Source organism: Venturia canescens, chromosome 5, assembly GCF_019457755.1.
Source record: "Venturia canescens isolate UGA chromosome 5, ASM1945775v1, whole genome shotgun sequence".
Taxonomy (NCBI): Eukaryota; Metazoa; Arthropoda; class Insecta; order Hymenoptera; family Ichneumonidae; genus Venturia; species Venturia canescens.
The window spans coordinates 13,441,979-13,462,253 of NC_057425.1; the positions used below are offsets into that span (position 1 = coordinate 13,441,979).

General features: G+C 35.3%; 4 protein-coding genes and 2 long non-coding RNA genes across 10 annotated transcripts; 3 read left to right on the forward strand and 3 right to left on the reverse strand.

The window, feature by feature from the left end:
- Positions 1–803: 803 nt before the first annotated feature.
- Positions 804–3,070, reverse strand: LOC122410935 (transmembrane protein 256 homolog). The gene is made up of 4 exons (XM_043419433.1): positions 2,802–3,070; positions 2,191–2,344; positions 1,790–1,908; positions 804–1,158 (listed from the first exon to the last, which is right to left on the reverse strand). Exons 1-4 carry the CDS (start codon positions 2,889–2,891, stop codon positions 1,015–1,017), a joined length of 507 nt encoding a protein of 168 aa, XP_043275368.1. The 5' UTR covers positions 2,892–3,070; the 3' UTR covers positions 804–1,014.
- Positions 3,071–3,308: 238 nt separating this feature from the next.
- On the forward strand, positions 3,309–5,000 carry LOC122410938 (mitochondrial import inner membrane translocase subunit TIM14-like). Its single transcript, XM_043419439.1, has 3 exons — positions 3,309–3,548; positions 4,101–4,235; positions 4,597–5,000. Exons 1-3 carry the CDS (start codon positions 3,546–3,548, stop codon positions 4,813–4,815), a joined length of 357 nt encoding a protein of 118 aa, XP_043275374.1. The 5' UTR covers positions 3,309–3,545; the 3' UTR covers positions 4,816–5,000.
- On the reverse strand, positions 4,828–8,736 carry LOC122410933 (growth hormone-regulated TBC protein 1-A-like). 4 transcript variants are annotated; one of them, XM_043419426.1, is made up of 8 exons: positions 8,604–8,736; positions 8,453–8,521; positions 7,064–7,265; positions 6,697–6,927; positions 6,252–6,412; positions 6,074–6,182; positions 5,656–5,841; positions 4,828–5,586 (listed from the first exon to the last, which is right to left on the reverse strand). In XM_043419426.1, the coding sequence occupies exons 2-8, from the start codon at positions 8,476–8,478 to the stop codon at positions 5,479–5,481; spliced, it is 1,023 nt and encodes a 340-aa protein (XP_043275361.1). In that variant the 5' UTR covers positions 8,479–8,521; positions 8,604–8,736; the 3' UTR covers positions 4,828–5,478. The 4 variants fall into 4 exon arrangements, with proteins under 4 accessions (XP_043275361.1, XP_043275363.1, XP_043275362.1 ...); XM_043419428.1 differs by lacking the exon at positions 8,453–8,521 and having other exon boundaries at positions 8,604–8,707; XM_043419427.1 differs by lacking the exons at positions 8,453–8,521; positions 8,604–8,736 and adding an exon at positions 7,811–7,940.
- On the forward strand, positions 8,148–16,032 carry LOC122410940 (uncharacterized). The gene is made up of 2 exons (XR_006261035.1): positions 8,148–8,277; positions 15,611–16,032. It is a non-coding gene; the product is annotated as an uncharacterized lncRNA (long non-coding RNA).
- On the forward strand, positions 8,899–15,118 carry LOC122410939 (uncharacterized). 2 transcript variants are annotated; one of them, XR_006261034.1, is made up of 3 exons: positions 8,899–9,025; positions 9,178–9,346; positions 11,900–15,118. It is a non-coding gene; the product is annotated as an uncharacterized lncRNA (long non-coding RNA). The 2 variants fall into 2 exon arrangements; XR_006261033.1 differs by lacking the exon at positions 8,899–9,025 and having other exon boundaries at positions 9,032–9,346.
- On the reverse strand, positions 14,499–20,132 carry LOC122410931 (pre-mRNA-splicing factor CWC22 homolog). Its single transcript, XM_043419424.1, has 6 exons — positions 18,083–20,132; positions 16,791–17,642; positions 16,060–16,340; positions 15,875–15,976; positions 15,608–15,759; positions 14,499–15,402 (listed from the first exon to the last, which is right to left on the reverse strand). The coding sequence occupies exons 1-6, from the start codon at positions 19,907–19,909 to the stop codon at positions 15,194–15,196; spliced, it is 3,423 nt and encodes a 1,140-aa protein (XP_043275359.1). The 5' UTR covers positions 19,910–20,132; the 3' UTR covers positions 14,499–15,193.
- Positions 20,133–20,275: the final 143 nt, after the last annotated feature.

Below are 20,275 nucleotides of genomic sequence, written 5' to 3' on the forward strand. Positions count from 1 at the left end.
TGCTTGCCAAACTAGCTGTTAGGAATTCATGATTGAAAGGATTTGAAAATAATTGAAGTTGAGCGAGTTGTTTAGTTTGTCGAAAAGAGAAGGATTCACCGCAAATTCGTAGTGAAATTCTGTTCGCTGGCTCGTTTTATTGTGCCATTTTTACGTAACGATTCCTCACACCATAATTATCCATTAATCTGATAATTAAAGTCTCTCTCATCTGGTCTGGCGATGTCTCACGAATTGTTCACGTTCATTTAATTTTGGCGATCTGTTATGAATGATATGTTATTCATTAAGCCATTATGAAACGGGAAATAGCATTATTTTTTATTATCTGTGTCGGTAAACAACAAATCACGATTGATAAAAACATTACGTAATAAAAAGAGCTGCGATTATTACAATTTAACGTTTCAAACTCGACAGTTGAGCAGGCAAAACAATATGAACACAGAGATGAAAAGTCGACGATGACTGTGTGAAATGGAATATCAGTACGTTTTGGGATAAAGCATGAAAAATTTACGGAAAATACAACAAAGTCGTAAATACCCATCGGATTAACGCGGATTTCGGTCGAGGATACATTTCCCTAAAATCATCTGACATATACTGATAAAATGAAAAAAAAAAAAATAATAACAAAGTTATATTTATATCGATCGGTTAGGTATAGACGATATTTCATTTCAATTCATTGAATTTGTTCCTTTGCAAAAATTCCTTCAATAAACACCGACGTAAGATAATATATATGAAATTTTTTTGGGCTGGAAGTTTCTCCGTGCACTCAATGAACGATCCGAATCTCCTAAAAAAATCCTTTATTTTAAAGCACCCACCAAGCTTGCTGTACAACGGAATACATTGCAAAAACTCGCTTTCTTCTTTTTTTCTACTGTCATGTTTTAAAAATATACACCATCATCGCAAATTTGTTTTCTTCCATTTCTCGTACATTAGAACTCGAATATTTGAGAATTTATTCGTCAATATGAATTTGTGCGCCGTATTTTCTTCTTAAATACACATCGATAACCAGCCTAGAATGAGGCATGTGCCACCGATCGGTGTGAACCGGCTGAAACGTTTGTCACCTGTGAATGCGGTGTAGTAACAAGTACCGCAAAATAGGAATGTTCCTGTCACCATGAAACTTGCTGCCTGAAAATATTGAGCATTTTTTTCAATTTCTTAAATACTGCTCTTAATGTATTATCATGAGAAAAAATATCATTAATTTACTTTGAAAGATTTTTGCAAAATAATCTGCAATTTTTTTAATTTTTTCCAAGTTTCGTAGAGTATAAAATGACTCGACGTCTCATGACTTACAATCCTAAATTTAATTAGTCATTCATTGAATAGTTAAACGTGATTTTGGCCACAAGATAAATTTTTTTTCATAATTTTTGGGATAAACTAGTTTGGCCTAGGAGAAGTCTGCTTTAGAATCTGAATCGATATTCTTAATCTATTTAAACTTACAGAAAAGTCAAAATTTTAAACTCGCATGAAAAAAATTTTTTGCTGCCACAGAGAACACAAACGTCACCCTATAATCATTAGAAACGCGATTTTGGCCACAAGATAAATTTTTTTTCATAATTTTTGGGATAAACTAGTTTGGCCTAGGAGAAGTCAGCTTTAGAATCTGAATCGATATTCTCAATCTATTTAAACTTACAGAAAAGTCAAAATTTCAAACTCGCATGAAAAAAATTTTTTGCTGCCACAGAGAACACAAACGTCACCCTATAATCATTAGAATACAAAAATAATTAAAGGGGTTTACCAGAATTGGAACCCTGCAAAACGGCAGTCCCATCATTGCCAGAGCATGAATGAAGTGGTATCTGTTTGCAGTATCAAATACTTGCTTCTGTTCAAGACCCTTGTCATCTGGATACTTTCCTATGAATTTTCAATGAAACAAGATTTCAAAAAATGATAAAGAATTCTAAATGGTTTGTTGATATAAAAAAAAAAACATGAATAGTAGAAAAATAGATAGAAAAGACCAAAGAACAGAACAGGCATGCTTGTTGTTAATTGGAAAGTCTCAAAAAAATATTTAAAAATAACAGTACAAGTACTTTGGTCGTGATTAAAAATGAATTATTCAAGAACATATTTGGGTAACAGAAAAACATGAAAGAATTACTGGAAATATTTAGTGATAATTGAAATACTAACTATGAGCTCCTATTGCTCCAAGAATGACTGCAGCGGCTCCGCTGAGAGCTGCGATCCTCATCCATGGGCCAGATCTTGCAGCTATTTTCCACAATGGCTCCGGAGGTATCATTTTATATTCGATTTTTGGAGTCAGTCCGGTGTAATTGACAACCTGCATTGCATAATGCCACTAGCTCATATGATCAATAAAAATGCAAGGTTCTGAGAGGCAGATATTCAGAAATGAGGGTTGTTTAGGTTGCAAGAAAATAAAGAAAAAATAATCATTCAACTTTTTCATATTTTTTAAAGATATGCGATTCAATGCTTTATTCGAATAGATCCATTAGTTCATTCGGTTAATAAACAAAAAATTGATAGCTATTTACTTAAATTTAAGCCTATAAATTATTTCGATCAATATAAATTGATCACTCTGTTTTTTCGAAATGTTTTATTATTTCTAACCTCATCACACAAAAAGTCAACATGACATGTCAAGCAATTGCAAATTCTGATATGGTAAATTAGAAAATACATAATTGGAAGTAAATCTTATAACTTTTCGTCTTTTTTTCCAACAAAAAAGTTGAAATAAACGAATTTTTTGTTTATTTTGAAGTACTTACAGAAGAGGCTGCTAATTTTGCATACGAACCAGCAGTCGAACTAATTGGGTTTGTGAAAAGAACATAGCTCAGGACGTCTTGAACCCCCATTAAAAAAAAAATTAAGTATTCTAACAATGTCTGAACTTTAAGCTCCGCAGTTGAATGGTTAATTGAACGAACGTATTATTTGTATTTTTCTCGCCGATTTTCGAAATATTGAATGACGGTTTGCTGGTTAATTTAATGTTTCTAGTTCACTTCCTTTTTTGCAAACAATTGATGTGTTTTGATAATGATGCTCCGCAATTCAGGTAGTTTCTAGACCCGAAACTCTTGTAACGCAAAAGTACGAAATCATGACATGAGCAGACGAAATTTTTATTGCGACAAGGGAACCCCCTTGTGGATATCTAAAGGACCGAAAATTCGTTTAACCTGTTTTCACTTTGAAACTCTTTGAATTTATCGCTAATATATCTAGAAAATCAAAGGTTCATTCATTTTCACATAATTATTAAAAACTTCGAACTCACCGTCCGCCCTCAATCCAGCGCTCTTTATTCGCAAACTGTTGTAAACTAGTGCACTGCTGTGCACTTGATTCGGCGTAACTGATCATGTGTTTCGTGTACATTCTCATGTGAGATTTCATCGAAGTCATCGAAGCAAAAACGTGACGAAATACGAATGCAATTATCAACGCACACATAGTTTCGATCTACTTAGTCAGAATTTACGTCGTTCTTTTTGAATAGAACAAAGATGGTAAATACACTTCAATAAATGTTTCAATTCACAGATTAGAAAAAAAATAAATTGCATGTTCTATCAACTGATGACAACCACACTCTGCCACGAACTTTGATGAAAATATGGGAAAAATAAAAATCGCTAAAGCCATCTAAATTTTGAACATCAACAGTGTCAACTTTAATCTTCCATTTATTAATATATTTCTAAGACAATTTATCTATTCAAAAAACTGGAACCCCTGGCATTTACGATTACAGATATGGGAGACCTATAATTTGGAGGTTACGTGTTTGAGGTTAAACTATACAGGAACTAATACCATTTTACACGTTTTAAAAACGTACAACAATAAAATAGAATCTTATGTTTCACTGTTCCCTTAAACAAAAAGAACTTTTTTCAAACATATGCTCATGGATTTTTTTATTAACAATCCCTTTCCTAACTAGTCATCGTTCTGCAATGAGTAGCAAAACAAACAAAACCACACATCATAAACTACGCATATTGTTTAGTATATATTCACGATAGAATTTTCAAAATAAATATTAAATTCTCTTTGAGGCAAGTACAGCGGTAGTCGCAGGCATAGGAATAGCCATCATTGGATTTGGAGGACGATTCATAATTAGAAGAATGCCAATGCTAACTGAAAAAATGGCTGAAGCCCTCAAAACAATGCCAAAACTAGATTCACAGGTACGTATCAAATTTATACTGCTGAAATGATTAAATATACTTTTTAAATTTGGTCTAGAGGGCTAATAAAATCCATAGATAATTCATGAAGAAATGTTTCCTCATTCCTATTTTTTCAATTTGTGCAACGCCTGATGCCCATGCCAATTCAATATTGAATAAAATGCTCCAAGAGCACACATTACTCGTAGAGAACTAAAAATCTTTACTGATGACTCTGATGATTGAACATTTGTGACCCAATAATTGAAGAATTTTTAACATAATTAACAGTTTTGTAGGCAAAAATGTTACAATTAGGTCACACTGCCGCATTGATTGTAATTGTCTCTACCACTCCTAAAAAGAACTTACTTTTCAGTCTTTGGCGAACAGTAAATATTATAAGGGTGGGTTTGAGCCGACAATGACAAGAAGGGAGGCGAGTCTGATTCTTGGAGTGTCACCAACAGCCAACAAGCTCAAAGTCAAAGAGCAATTTAAAAAAGTGATGTCTGCCAATCACCCCGATCGAGGCGGTTCTCCGTACTTAGCAGCAAAAATAAATGAAGCAAAAGATTTGATGGAAAAGTCCGGATGAAATGAAGATCAATTTGTTGTAGGATGATTATTTAATTTGGACGAATGATTCATTTGTTATAGGAAACAAATTTTCAAATGTACATAATAATCTATAAATAAGTGGCTCTTTCTTGTTCTTACTCGATGAACCATAAGTATGTGAATGTAACTTCATTCAAATGTGAATAAATAGCTAAATGTGGACATATGTATATATATTTATACGTATAAATATATTTCTATTGATGTACATTGTACGTTTTTTTGCTTCTCATTTTTTGTGAAAACTCGTAAGTATCCAACGATTGTTTGATAAAATCATTTTTCGATTTACCAATGAGCAACAAAAAGCATATGTTTTTGTTGTATACGAAGCTAATAATTGAACTGTTTCGTATCAATAATTATTAAACTATGAGCATCACTCAATATAATAACGATTTACAATACAATATAACATTATTATAATAGTTGTGAAAAAAATCACTTACATGATAAAATATTGTACATACTAATCTTATACAATCGTGGTTAGTTGCATTTTTTTGTTCGTTCTTCGTTTATTTTCGTTCTGTCTCATAAATTGTCTTTCATGACATTATTGACTAGAGCACGACGGTGGTACGAGTTTTTCGCTCGCTTCTCTCTCTCTCTCTCTCTCTTAATCTTTTTTAAATCTCTACTATCTTCCTAATTTAGTAAGCTTCTGATTAATCCTCTCTTGAGTGACCTTGGCCCGTAATTTGGCTATCGTGCCTCCTGACATCGAACCAGGTACTTTAAAAATGCTCTATAATAAAAAAATCGAGGGATAGTGACATTGCGTTAGGAAAAAGTGTTTGGAAAATTTTTATCTCACCTGCATAAAATCATGGCACTGTAAAACAATGCTGTCCTTCGTTATGTCCTTGAAACATTCGGCCAACAACGAAAAATCTTGGCACGAAATTAAATTTTCTTTGTTCCGTTTTATGAGTGTCAATGCAACACGGAATATTATCTTATTACCTTCGTAAAACAGGCAATCCCATATTCGCAAAGTAGTCTGTAAAATTAATCAGCATCTTTGTAATAATATTATTTTAAAATCATAAAAAACAATTGGAAACTACATTTTTGATATTGAGACATCAGTGGTTATTCTTTTGCTGATATCGATATTACAATCTAAGAATGTAACAATCCGGTTTAAAATTTTTCTAGATTACGACTATTGATATTTCCATTAGATAACTTTTTATAGTAAAAATCATGTTAAATTAAAAATTACTGCTTACTTCTATTGGTAATACTTCGGCGAATAAACAAACAAACCATTTGGTTGTTATCACCGCCCATGGTAGACCCAACTCTGTTACGTGTTGATAAACATCCGGCATTTTTAATCTGTAATAGCGTTACTCTGGCTTAGGATCAAAATCCAACTGGTCTAATTAAGAAATAATTTAAATTTACCTAACAAGCTCTGCGAGCACATCTATATCAGTGAGCAGACCATCCATGGTCGGTGTATAATACTCTGGTAATATTTTTTCAATCAATATTTTTAACAGCCAAAATGCTGTTTCCTCACTCTTTGTGACTAATAGTAATAATCCTGCAATGTAGTTCAGTCCCTGAGAATTCAAAATCGTGTTAAAGCAAAGAATTATTCATAACACATTTCTATTAATTATTTTGATTAATAATTACGATTTCATATAGAATTGACAAAAACCGTGATCGATCGAAACGATCTTAGTCGTGAATGTAATGTCAGAATTAAAAATCTGAAAACAATGATGACATTGACAATGACAACAATGTTAATTCTTCAGTTCACACACTACTGCGTTGGAAAATTAAATACTTAAAGTGCAAAGAAGTAATGAAATAATGGTGTAAATACAAAGTTTCTTACTTGACAATAGCCAACAGTTTCATTTTGATGAGCAAAAGCTAATAGAATATTGTAAAGTTGATGTTGATGATTCTCAGTATTATTGAAGAATATGTTATCAGGAAAGGTTCGTGGTAAATCCGTTTTGATAATGTCTACAACCTGGCAGTTGTGTGGACCTTCTAATAATCTCTGATATAAATGGGGTGAGGCATTCTTAAGTTCTTCCCCACCACTCACAGCTAGCCATACCTTTTAATTGAAAAATCATTTCAATTAAATAAAATAATTTGAGCATTAGCATCAACGAATACATTATGAAGGGATTCGAAGTCAGATTCGAAATTATGATTGATAGAATTTCAATGAATAGTCGAAATTAACTTGCCATGCCTCTATGCTCCCCTGGAATGCCTTTGCGTACATAACGCTTTATGGTTAAACTTCGTTGTAACGATTTGCCTTCACCAATTATTTCAGCCCATTTTTTGGCTCTTTTTGCAAGAACTTTCAGATAATCAGACATAAAATCCTCATAAGTCCCATAGTCAAAATTCGGTGGCCTCTCAAATCCATACTCGTCGACATTGCTGATAAATTAAACACATATTCAAAGTTTAGTCTCGAACTTAATGCTGCAATGTAGAATGGTCAAAACATTGCATAGAATAAAATTATCCAGAGAACAGGAACCGACTGATGTATGCTAGAAACAAAACCAATAGATAACTAAAATATGCCCTTTTCTTTCAAATAATTAAACGTTTTTCAACTTGGCAATAAAATGAAGTTTCGAAAGAGTAAAATAATAGTTTCATGAATATTTAAAATAAATATTTATTCTATAAACAAGTAGAACGATCAAACTTATATTTTCGAATACCGAAAAGCAGGTGATTTTTCATTGTGACATTTGAATATCGAAGATTGCTGTAACTGTCAAATATTTACTGGGATAACCTCGACAACAATCGCAAAACAATTGGTCAGCTGTAGAGTTGAAAGCTGAAGTTTTTTGAGCACGTGGGGGAATCAGCTTTTTCGTTTCGCACGACGGAATAATAAAAAAATTACCTATTCGATACTTAGATGATAGTTGTAATTGAAAATCGAATATCATGGCGATTTTACATACCTAAAGCATGAACTGGCCATACCCTACGTGGGAGGATCGGTGTCATTTACGAGAAACACACCTTTTGTACTTTCTATTCTCGGATAACTGCATTCGCGAGAGAATATGTATATTATATCGAACGGAATTTGAAGCAGGGTCTGTTTTATTTCACGATATGAAGTGTGATTCGGTGATAAAAAAAAACCACACGAGATAATAAGCAACAAATATTGTATCTATCAAATATATATGTTGGAACGATGCGTGAGTGAAATCCAACTCTCCATTCGTTGTTTTTCGTCTCACGGTACAATCGTTTCTGTGAGTTCTCGCCGCTCTCGTTGACCGCGTGTATGCAAACTTCTATGAAGTTGGCCGGACAAATTGACCATTGTGAGACAAATGATCAATTTGTTCTATAATGAATTTTTATTCCATTGGTGCCGGTAATATGCTGTCAATTGATGGACCAGTAGTACAAACAGGTACCCGTTAAACGTAACTACTTACATACGATAGCGAATATTTTACAAAACATAACGCAAAACGATTTCCATGGTAATCATCTCTTCATTTATATCGTGTAAAGCCCCAAATTAAGCACTGTTCTATAATATTTACTTGCAAGTATCAATTCGAAAGTGGGGGCAATTGTCTAACCTCGAGTACGGCGATATATGGTGCATCTTTTGACTTTAATATTTGATGAAAATTATTTCCTGAAACACGCTGCGTTATAACCATAATGAGTAGTTGATAACAGTATTGATATCTGAAGCAGACGCGACAACACGAAATTGTTTTTACAAACCTGTCAAGTAGAATTTCTTATTTGTGTTCATGATGAGCATGAACATGCTTACAACCCGTATTTTTCGTTATCTTTTCTCTAACGAAACTAATCCGTAATTATATAGCAAGAGTTAAGTGTTAGGAGGAAAATTTCGAATGCAACAATTTAAGGTTTGAGCGTTCCGCAAAGTGGCGCTTTTTTGCTGCGGTCAATTCCTGCACAGTCAAGTAGGGCAAAAAAGTGTGCCTATGCCGCCTTTTCTCCAACGTAACTCAATTTTCATATCGTCAGCTCAATTTTCTTTCATATTTGGAAAAAATATCGAAGTCACATTTAATTTCCTAATGGAGGAGATTTTACTCAACTGCACGAGGAAAAATCCACAACTGAATTTTCACGGACTGAACGAACAGTATTCTCGCTTTATCGAAATAAGAAATGTGAGATACCGACCTAGCCAACCTGACTGCTATATAGTTATATGGCTGCATGCCATGGTCCTGCATGCTATTTTCAGGATTAACGTTGTGTGTGTTTTTAAATTATTGCCGATTCCCGTTTCGAAATATAATGGTGCAATTTTCCAATGAAGATGAAATAATCCGATGTGCCAGTCCCATCGTTGCTTCATTATTATGAGACTTCGGTGACTTGGTTATATTCAACATTTTGGAAATGGATATCTGTCATATATTGCCTAAATTTCCAGGCATATATGAATTTTCCCATTCTTATCCTGTCGTCATTTCTATATCATTGAGGTACGCCACTTATATTGAAGTTGAATTATAAATTTAAGTTAATTAAAGTTGGCATCGAGCCGCTACCGCGTCTCTTGATTAAATTAAGGTAAATTATAAAATGAAATACTAACACAAAAACAGAGTCGAAAATAATCTATTTATTGTAACCAATGTGTGCATGTATCAATCTTCAATATGAATGTATTATAATTTAAATATTGATAAAGATACATTTTTCATGCACGCTTTAAATATCATGTGAATAAAATGTCTAGTGCCATTGTTCCATTAATTCCCGGTCTTGTCAATGTTTGTTAATTAATCCTTGGTGAAGGGAGACCTCGTCAATGAAGTTTTCGGAAGATGAAGGATGCCCAATCTGAAGCTGATGAATACCTTCTTGGGCATGGGGCATCTGGTGTCGTGAGACGTTGTCAGCGTAATTCTCATAAAAAGGACGATTCTCAAAGCGAAGCTGATTACCGGGTACCGGGAAGTTGGGTGATTGGAAAATTGGGACGTTGTAGTCGTAATTCTCGTAAAAGGGACGATTCTCAACTGAATGCTGATAACCAGCTGCCTCGTAGTTTGGAAATTGGTCAACTGAGACGTAGTCAGCGTAACTCTCGTAGGAAGGAGGGTTCGCAACTCGAAACTGATTACCTGTTACATCGTAATTTGGAAATTGGTCAACTGGGACGTTGTCATCGGAGTTCACAGGCAATGAAGGGTACTTCAGAAAAATCTGTTGCATGACTTCTCCGATGGTTGGATACTGGTTATCTGGAACGTTGTCAATGAAACTCTCGTTAAAAGGACGATTCTCAACTGAACGCTGATTACCCGCTGTCTCGTAGTTTGGAAATTGGTCAACTGGAACGTTGTCAGCGTTATCCTCGTAAAAAGGACGGTTCGCAACTGGAAGCTGATTACCTGCTACCGGGTAATTTGGAAGTTGGTTACCTGGGACCTTCTCATCAAAGTTTATAGAAACTGATGGATACTTCACCAAAAATTGATCCGAGATGTTTTCGGTAGTACGCGACTGGTTAATTGGGACGTTGTCGACTAAATTCTCGGAAAAAGAACTCCTCCCAAATGGAAACTCACCACGAGATGACTGGTCCTTTTGAATCTGACTTGGCGTAATTTGGCTTATTGGGACTTGGTTGAGTAAAAACTCTTCTTCAACAATGTTTCGTTTATTTTTCCGGTTGGAAAAGGGCTTTTTTTCGTAGTACTGTTGCTCCCGACTTTCAAGCTTACGTAGTTTCCTCAGGTTTAATCGATCGGATTCGCTCATGAATTGTTCTCCATTGCTTCTTTCTCGGGATAATAATAATCTTTCGATTCCATCAGAGCCCTTCTGATCATAAACTTTCTTCAATTGTACGTATGGAAGCAATGATCGTTCCATTTTTTTTAAAATTGCAATAATTCCGAATTTTATCGAGTTTTGGAAAGTTTGATCAATGTCAGCGATTTTTCGGGCGTCTAAGCCTCTTGTAATAGATTCTGCATAAGACATACTGCTCTTGATTAAGTCGGACATTAATCCGAATTCATTTACAATTTTTTCCAGAGTATTCAGCTTCACTCTCACATCGCTCATTTCTTCTGACTCATGTTGTGTGAGGAACTCTCGTACCACAGGGGGCAATCGGCGTTTTTCCATTTCCGTTCGACTTGGAAACTTTTCCATTATGATCGGAAGAGGATCGGCAAAGCCCGCAATAATACCGTAAAACATATCAACCATGTTGGTTTTTCGAATGGCTTCTTGTAGACGTGGAAAGAACGGATATTGAAAATATCCGATGAGTAAAACTGGTTTTGGTGATAGGGCGAAATATGACAAAAATTCCAATAGTTTAACTTTTAGCAGCCCATGAGTTGATTGTTTCGTATCTAGAGAACACTGACGATAATTCAGTTTACGATTAACATTTTCATTCAAATGTATTGTTGATGGAAAATCGATAAATGTATGGTTAAATGTTTGACCTTGACATTTAACGGCGAAATCTACGTTTTCTTTACCATGCTTGATATAAATCCTGGATAACAGGCAGTAAGCTACTTCGCAATCATCAACAGTTAGAGGCATTTTAGATTTCAGCTGCTGTAGGAAACGATATGTTACAACCAACTTTTTCCGTCTTTCCTTCACTACTTCTTTCCCAAGTTTCTTGATTCGTACCAATAGAATTTATCAATCGTTATCGGAATTCAAACGTTCTTGAATAAGTGTCACTGGTACCGGAGATATAATTTCGATGTAATGTTTCTTCCAACGACACGGTTCGTGTCCGATGTCAGCCCCCTCGAGGTGGAGATCGTGTTGATTGTTGCAGTTCTCGTTCGTTGGTGATGAGTGGCGAACTCCTCAATCTGGCTTTCGAAGGCTCCTCGTTGCGACTGGGTCCGCGCGGCCTGACGACCTGCCTCATATAGGCAGGCTACCGTGTGTGTCATCAACTGATTGTAGTTTTTTTCGTCCATCCGGCGACACCTATTTTTCAGATTTTATCAAATGAAAAATACATACTTATTTTGATTGATTTTAAATAGGACGGCAGAATGGAATCTAATCTAACAACTTGGGCCGGATAACAATGTGGACCCAACAATATTTTGGCAATGAGCTTCGAGGGTGGACCTACCGACCGAAGAAAGCGATAGAAAAACGTTGATCGGAAAACGATGGAACGAATTTTCCATAATTCAGATCCAACGGATTAGTCACTGTTGAGACTTTCAGAGATTCCCGGAAACCTTTTCCAGCAACCCTCATATACTGTTCCTGGGATTTTTAGGGGGTTGGGAATAGTCAGACATTGTAAAGAATTCATTTTTTGGCATTCTATTGATGCATATCTCGAAGATTTCAAAAGTTAATCTAATAGATCATTCTCAAGATACCCTACATTTATTCAAGGGCTTTCTGACCCTCGACCGCGAATAAAACGACTGGAGAGATTTTAAGGAAATTTATGTGATTTATCGAAAGCATAAAAACTCAATCGTTGGATTTTTTTTTCATAACTCCGTTTTCCACAATACACTAGTGCTTTTCATTGGAAATAAGCGATTATTCTTCCAGGACCTGGCGTTTAATCGATTTTCAGAAAAGCTTCGATTTAGCACTAGATCGACTAACAAACTAATATTTTTGTTCGTTTCATTGATGTTAGATGGATCTGTGAATGTTTTGATGATCTCGCAAAGCACTATTTGTGGGAAAAGGTCCATCGAGGGAGGCGGTAAATTAATTTACAGAGTCAATACTTTTATTTTTAACTTTGATCATGTGAAGTTAAAACATGATGTAATAACTCTGTTTCATTAGTATCAGAATTTTTTGTAGAAATTTGTAAATCATTTTCGATGACAAATCCGGAGGATTATTGTATTCGTGATAACATAAAAGGAAAGAAAGAAAACTCGTGGAGTTCATCGCTGCCCGAACGTGGAGAACAAGAGTTTTCCCTTTTCGATATTTCATTAAAAATCTCATAGACAACAATTAATTTGTCAGAATTTTGATCGAACATCGATGCACGAATATTCGAGGAAGAAAATTAAAAAAATTGTTAGTGAATTTAACGGAAGAAAACACAACTTTTAACTGTCTTAAACATTTTCCTGAAATCTAACAGCTCCCCATTGTTTGTAATTCTCTATATTTAGCCTCCTGATAGTACGACTGAAATAACAAAGCGAAGAAAAATTGCACAAATCAGAGATTAGTTCAATATCTTTTCATATTCAAATAAACTTGCAGAATGAATAACGATCTATTAACTTCTTGCAAACTCTTGCCTCGATGTTTTCCCTAAATGCAATTCTTTTTAATTTTTATGATTTTCGAAATTGTAAACAAATAATTGGAGTAAACTTTTTACTAGATCCCAGTGGTTTGCAAAAGGCTGAAGTATTATCTATCGAAGGACGATCGAAAAGTGAAATAATAAAACTTGTGAAAAACCATAATAAGAGTTAGACCGATGGGGAAACATTTTTACGTACAAAATTTTTAATCTTCCGACTCGCGTGTGTTTCATTTTATGTAATATTTCCGAATAATCTCCCATGTTATCACTTCGTAAAACTTCTATTATTAATCAATTAGCTGATGTGTTCTTGAGCCACAATTGTTAGTTTGCGTGCACTTGAAAATTGGCACGTTTAAGAATTCGCCGTATCCCGATACAACAGTTGGTGATAACATTGCTTTCAAATCAGAAGTATTTTCCGAGTATTCGGGCGTTATTGTTAAAAATGGACTGGGAAAACGAAATGTGATTGAATATTGTACCTAGAAATTGATTAGTCATCGATAATATTGTTTTACAAACTGGACTAACACGTGGCAATTGATTTGTGCTTTCGTAATTACTCGTCTAATAATTTCTCTTTATTGCTCATTACTCTTTTCGGTCCTTGGATATTTTATTCTCCTGCCCTCAGCCCAGTTTGCTGAAGAAAACTCGAAGAACTATAATATTAGTTTTTCTAAGTGGATTCAATCGATAAAAGGGCAACGATTTTTCCTTTAAATATTCTCAATCAATCGAAAGGAAGCTCAAGTTTGTTCTCTTTACCTGAGCAATAACTTGACATGCATTTTAAATCCGTTATTTATCACCTTGAAACCTATCCGGATCGATTAATTTATACTCATGAACTTATCACGAATCAAAAATATGAACAGAAGAGAGAACGCACATTTCTATATTTATTTTTTCAACATTGAACTAATGTAGCAAACGGTTAAATTCTTCTCACAATTGCCCACTCTAAATTCGCCATGATTGTAATATGACAAATACCAGAAGGTTAAAGTCGGGAATCCAAGATCACTCGACTCTCAAATTCTTGTTGCATTAGCGATCTCTTGTCCTATTTTCTGATTAATTGCTTGCTGATTTCAATGATCATTCAAATAAGCGATTTTTTTTACTCGATCGTTCAGAGTCGTACGAATAACTGACCAAAAAACCCTCCACAAATTCTTATTCGAAAAAGTATTTTCTCCTGTTTAAATCTAAATAATATTAATAATTGAAATTTCTGATATATTACGATGATTAGAAAAGACAATCGTTATATTCCGGTGGAAAAAAATGATTCGGGATTATTTGAAGAATAACGAAATTCGTAAACGTAATGCTATGAACCAAATTTTATTTTTTTATTCGCTATTATTGAACGGTCGTTTTTTTCGTTTCACATTATTCTAACGATGTGGACAATGGTGAAAATCCATTATTTAAAATACGTAAAGACTAATCGTTATGAAATTTTGTAAGTATACGTTCTTCGATTGTGTGCTTGATAAAAATGAATTCTCAGTTTTTTACTTGATACCAGTTAAACTTAAATTGCGATAATGCAACGAAATTTTTCTTCGCCAGTGTCGATTTCGAAGCTACCGATGTGGCAAAGTTCTAACTGCTTCTTTCTAAAAGAATTCAACAATGATTCAGCGAAAAACGTTTCGTTTTATTTTTAACATTGTAAATGAGCAAAAAAGACTTGCATCTCAAGGATGCAAATGTCAAAGAGATTTCGTATTTCGATGTGGGTGTGAATTATCAACTAAAATCCAAATAACGAAAAAACGTACGTCGTGGTAATTTAAAAATAAAATATCGTAACCTTCGCCTAATGTACATTCGTTACTTGTGTCCTTTATTCTTTGCACAGATCGAATTCAAATAATCTCAAGGATTCGTGATGCTCTGTGTACTTACATAGAAAAATAAAGTTAACATCTTCATTCATGAATGATCGATTAAGTATAGCTAGAGAAAATTACTTTATCTCGATGGTGCGTTATTCTTACATTGTCAATTTTCTCTCCTATTTTCTTCTTTCGGATTTTTTGCTACTTCTACTCCTCGAATCTTTCGACTCTTTCCTATCCTTTCGACCTTTCCCGTGGCTTCTCTCGCTGCTAGAATTTCTTTCCGATCGAGATTTCCGCTTGTCCGGCTTTGCTTTCGTCGAAGTTTTTGCGAGCTTCTTCTTTTTCTTTTTCTTCCTTCTATCTTCATCCGAAGATGACGAATCTAAGAGATCAAAAGAAAACAAATGGAATGAACAATTTTTTGAATAAAATTGTATTTTATTGCAGGACGTGAAAGAACATCGTAAAATTTAGGGAAAACCAGACACTTGATAAATTTTCCATCATTTATGCTACATATTATTTATGCTGAAGACTCGCACTACTGCGGCATTCAATGAACGAAATACATTTTTTTGTCAACTTACCAGAACTATCGGACGACGATTCGGAGCTAGAGGACGACGATGAAGAATCTGACGAACTGGAGCTCGAGGACGATGACTCAATGGTCTCTTTTATCACTGGCGAAACCACGGCGGGTTTTGGCCTCGATTTTAAATGCTCGCGCAAATCGTCCCTGAGGAAAAAAAAGTAGAAACGGAATGAATTTGGATCTCTCGAGACGGAAATAGTAAATCAGATTGTTTGTGTTCTTCGTTTTATCAGGAAAATGAAAGAAAGATTATACTCACGTGAGTCCACCCAATCCGATGGATGTGAAAAAGTTGATCGCGAATCTCGTGTTTTTGGGATCATCGCGTGGGAATAAACCGTCAAAAGCCTCTTGTAAAGTCCTGTGCATTGAATATTATGAATTTTTTAAAAATAAAACAATCGGTTTGATCAGAAATGGAAATGTAGAAATTGTTATACTAACACATCTTTAACTCGTTGATTCAGCTTCGATAAACCCATATACTCGGAAAGTTCTTGGAAGAGAATCTTTATGAAAATTCTACTTGAGCTCGTCGTATCTTCTTCGTTCAGTTTGATGCAACTAAGAACTTCCCACGAAATCGAATCGGTGAACAGTAAATGTGCAAAGAATTTTGACACGTTCCTTAACTTGTTGGTGTCCAAACGATGAATCGTGTCGTACGAGTCTCTGAAGATTTGCTCAAACGGTGTGACATAAATTTTGTTGATGGCACAGAAACGCTGGAAATTATAAAATTTACTTACTAAGAATATCATTTGCATACGCAAAACCCATAATTCGATAAAAATCTGAGAACATGCAGCCATCACTTTCGGAACATGAATTTCGTTAAAACTAATATCAGAAAGTTATGAAATTTTGTTCAATGAACAATCAGGCAATTTTTCTCTTCGTCATAATCAATAAAAAATTCGTCCATTCTTTTAGATCCTTAACTCCTCAATATTTTAAAAGACACAAGAAGTAAAAAGTCGAAAATTGTTGACAGATATTGATCTGGAAGTTCAGCATTCTTCCCAGAACTTCAAATTGAGAAAAATCTAAACATTTACCTCAAAACTTTAAGTTACTCAAATTGGCTAAATTTTCCCACAATTGATTGAATTGAATTTTTAATAACGCAAAAAGGTTGAAAAAGCATGTAATAAAATAGTAAATTAAACGCTTACGCCAGCGAGTAATCCGAAGAATTTTTCGTAGGTCCTCATTTCCGCACAGCAGTCGAGGAACATGTGACAAAGTTCAATCTCTTGTCCGGGTTTGAGCTGCATTTTCATCAATTTGTGAGCACATTCCTCGAAATCGAGGGACGAGTGAATCGTGAGATAAATTGTTCTCCGAAGTGCGGTCAGATTCGTTTCGGTGTTATCGACAATAACACCTTCTTTAGCTTCGGTTTCTTCGTCGCTGCTTTCCTCGCCCGAGCTATCAGCGTCTTCGTCGTCGCCTTCGCTTTCTGTTCCACTATTATCGGTGTCCAATATTTCTTTGCTCAGTTGTTTGTATTTTTCTTCATTGGCAACGTATTCTGGATCGAATTTAAAAACGTTCAAAATGTCCTGAGAATCCATCGTCTCGTCCAACATTATGAGATGCGTGTATTGTTGGTCTTCCTCGACGAGATCAAGTTCTTCACTCACAGCTGGATGGTCCTTGAAACCATCCTTACGAATTTGGAACATCACCTCGATCATGTACTGTACACGTTTGTCCAGTTGTCCTTCGTGAAGTATGTTCCTAAGCATCTCGAAAATCGCCTCAATCCCTTTCCTCGACATCTCCGTGAGTTTCATGCCACATTCCTTGAGAAAAGATATCGCGACCTCGATCGAGTCGTCCGTCGGTGTCTCGACCAACAACGTCAAAAATTCTAGTGCTAGTATTTCATGAGCTACGCGTTGATTCACCAAATGCGCTATGAAGGTTCCGGATGAAATACACAGTTTCTTGTTGTTGCGACGAAATCCTCTACGGAATTGTATCACCAGCCTTTTCAGTAACAATTCTCCGATATTGGGAAACTGAAAATTCAGTTGAAAGTTATTAATAGAGCAAATTATACAATTTTCATTATCAAATGTTTACCGAATGAGCTTTCATAAGAGACTATTCTCTTTGTTATTAAAAATTAATTGAATAGTATATAATTAAGCCTTGTCAAACGAGGAACATTTTATATCAGATAGAAAATTGGGGCAGCTTTCAATCTCATTGTAGAGTTTATTTTCTTAGGCATAGATTTTGGGAGTTAAGAGTCAATAAACTCAGATGCCAATGACAAGAAACCATGCTGTTCGAGTGTGGAATAATGCAATATTGTATTCACCCAACTTTAAATAAAGTTTCTCTTTTATGAAATTTATTGAGAATGACTTTCTTACGATATTGTTAGAAATTTTGTTTCACTTTATTGATGGTAAGTTTGAATTAATCAAAGTGCAATTTTGGGTATCATATTCACCTTGGAGTTAACGATAGCAGTGAGGGCAGCGTAAACAGGTGTGAAAGTAGGACTGGCGGCTTGTGCTTGAATAATCGATCTGGCCAGCAATCCTCTCCCTCTGACAATATTTTCCCTCAACAATTCTCTCGTAATTAAACCGATGTTGCTCGTATTCACTTTGTTAATGTGTCCATGAATGGATTTCTTCAAAGCTTCCCAAGCAATTCTTTGATAAGCAGCACCGGATTTGTCGGTTATATCAGCCTGCATCATGCGTAATTTAGCAGGAGGAATGTAAGCTCCTCCAGTTTTGGAGGTCAAAAGATCGACGGTACGTTTTTGGGATTGAGGTATTTTTTCTGGATCCGCCGGTGTTTCCTCAGTCGCGTTTTTCTTATCGTCTTTCGAGGGGGTGTCTTCGTTTTTTCTATTTCGTTTGCTATTGTTGTCGCCGTAGAATCGCTCGCCTATAATAAATTCGTCGTCGGATTCGTGGTCGCGTTTGCGCCTGTTATCAAAATCCCTTGGCTCATTGTCCCAATAACGACGCATCATCGTTTGATTACCGTCGTTGTATTCGCTTCGTCTCGAGGAATAACGATCGTCCATTCGACGACTCCCTCTGCCATCCGAATCGATTCTCGGACTCCTTCTATGATGGTCACGTTCTCTGTTGTTTCCACTCCAGCCTCTGTTCCTGTAATATTCGTCACTTCTTTCCATTGTCCTTTCAAGCCCTCTTTCATCACTGTATTTTCTATCGTCATTGTTCCTCTTATCCTCATTCTTCCTATCGTCGTTGTTCCTCTTATCCTCATTCTTCCTATCGTCGTTGTTCCTTTTATTCTCATTCTTCCGATCACCATTATTTCTCCTTTCCTCAATGTGCTTTTGATCTTTGTCATTATAACGTCTAAAGCGATCAATTTTTTCCAGATCATTGCAGACTCTATCAACTTTGGAATCGTCTTTGTCTTCTCCACTGTATCTTCTACGTTTTGCTCTCTCTGATTTATTACCAGAGTCATTATTGAAGTCTTCTTTCTTGTCAGACTTTCTTTTTTGATGAGAGTTTTTCTCCTCATTGCTTCCTGTCTGTTCCCTGCGTTCACTTTCCTCATTTGAACTCCGCTGGCAAAGAGTTTTAAGACTCTTTTTATTTTCTACTTCTTCATCTTTTCTGTGATTATCTTGGTCTCTTCTTTCCTCTTTTTTCTTCCATTCTACAGATTTGTAATCATTATTTTTTACAATTTCATTATATTTTTCGTTATTCTCCTTATGTCTTCTTGAATATTCAATTTTTTCCTCTTTGTCTTTTCTGTGAGAATCCTGTTTTCTATCTTCACTCTTTTTAGTCTCTGTTTTTCTGTCTTCAAATAAATTTTCAGGCCTTGAATCTTCAGGGTTCTTTTTTGGTTCCCTAACATTTCTACTTTTTGTCTCTTCTTTGTCTTTTCGATCGTTATTCTTTTTCCTTGACTCCGAAATTTTTTGCTCTTCCAGGAGTTTTGATTTCTTATCATCAGTACTCACTTTCAACTCATGTTTTCTATCGGTGTTGGGATCATAATCTCTACTTGGCACATCAAAGTCGTCGTAAGTTCTGGTGCTCTGTAATTCTGGAGTATGACCTCGTGTGTCGTATTTAGTTGTGTCTGCTCTGCGAGGAGGTGTCATTCGTTTGGCAATTTCAGGGCTACTCTCTGAAGAAGACGAAGATGACGATGACGACGAAGACGAAGACGAGTCAGAGGAAGAAGACGACGAGCCCGATGATGACGATGATGAGGACTCATGTTTTTTCTTCGATTTCGACCGTTTTTTCTCGTCTTTTAAACCCATTTTTTTTAAATCGTTTTTGAAACTATTCGAAAAACACTGCTACAACATAACCTCAAAAACCTTACTTCGGTAGCTTCGGTGTGTTCGTGTTCGGAACCGGCCGATGTTTATGCACGAGCACAAGAATTATTTTAATACAAGTACGCGTTTAGTATCATTGATTGTCAAAAATTGCGATACTTCATTGTCGGAACGGTAGATGGTACTAGTGTCGTGGCGCTACCGTTTATTTCTCGAACCTTTTTCCACCTTGTAATAATTTTTTTCATTGTAATCAAGGCTTCCATGCGTGGCTGATTTCGATTCATTTCTATATTTTTCACTCTATTTGTGTTGATTATTATGATTTCAAGGAATATTATCGAT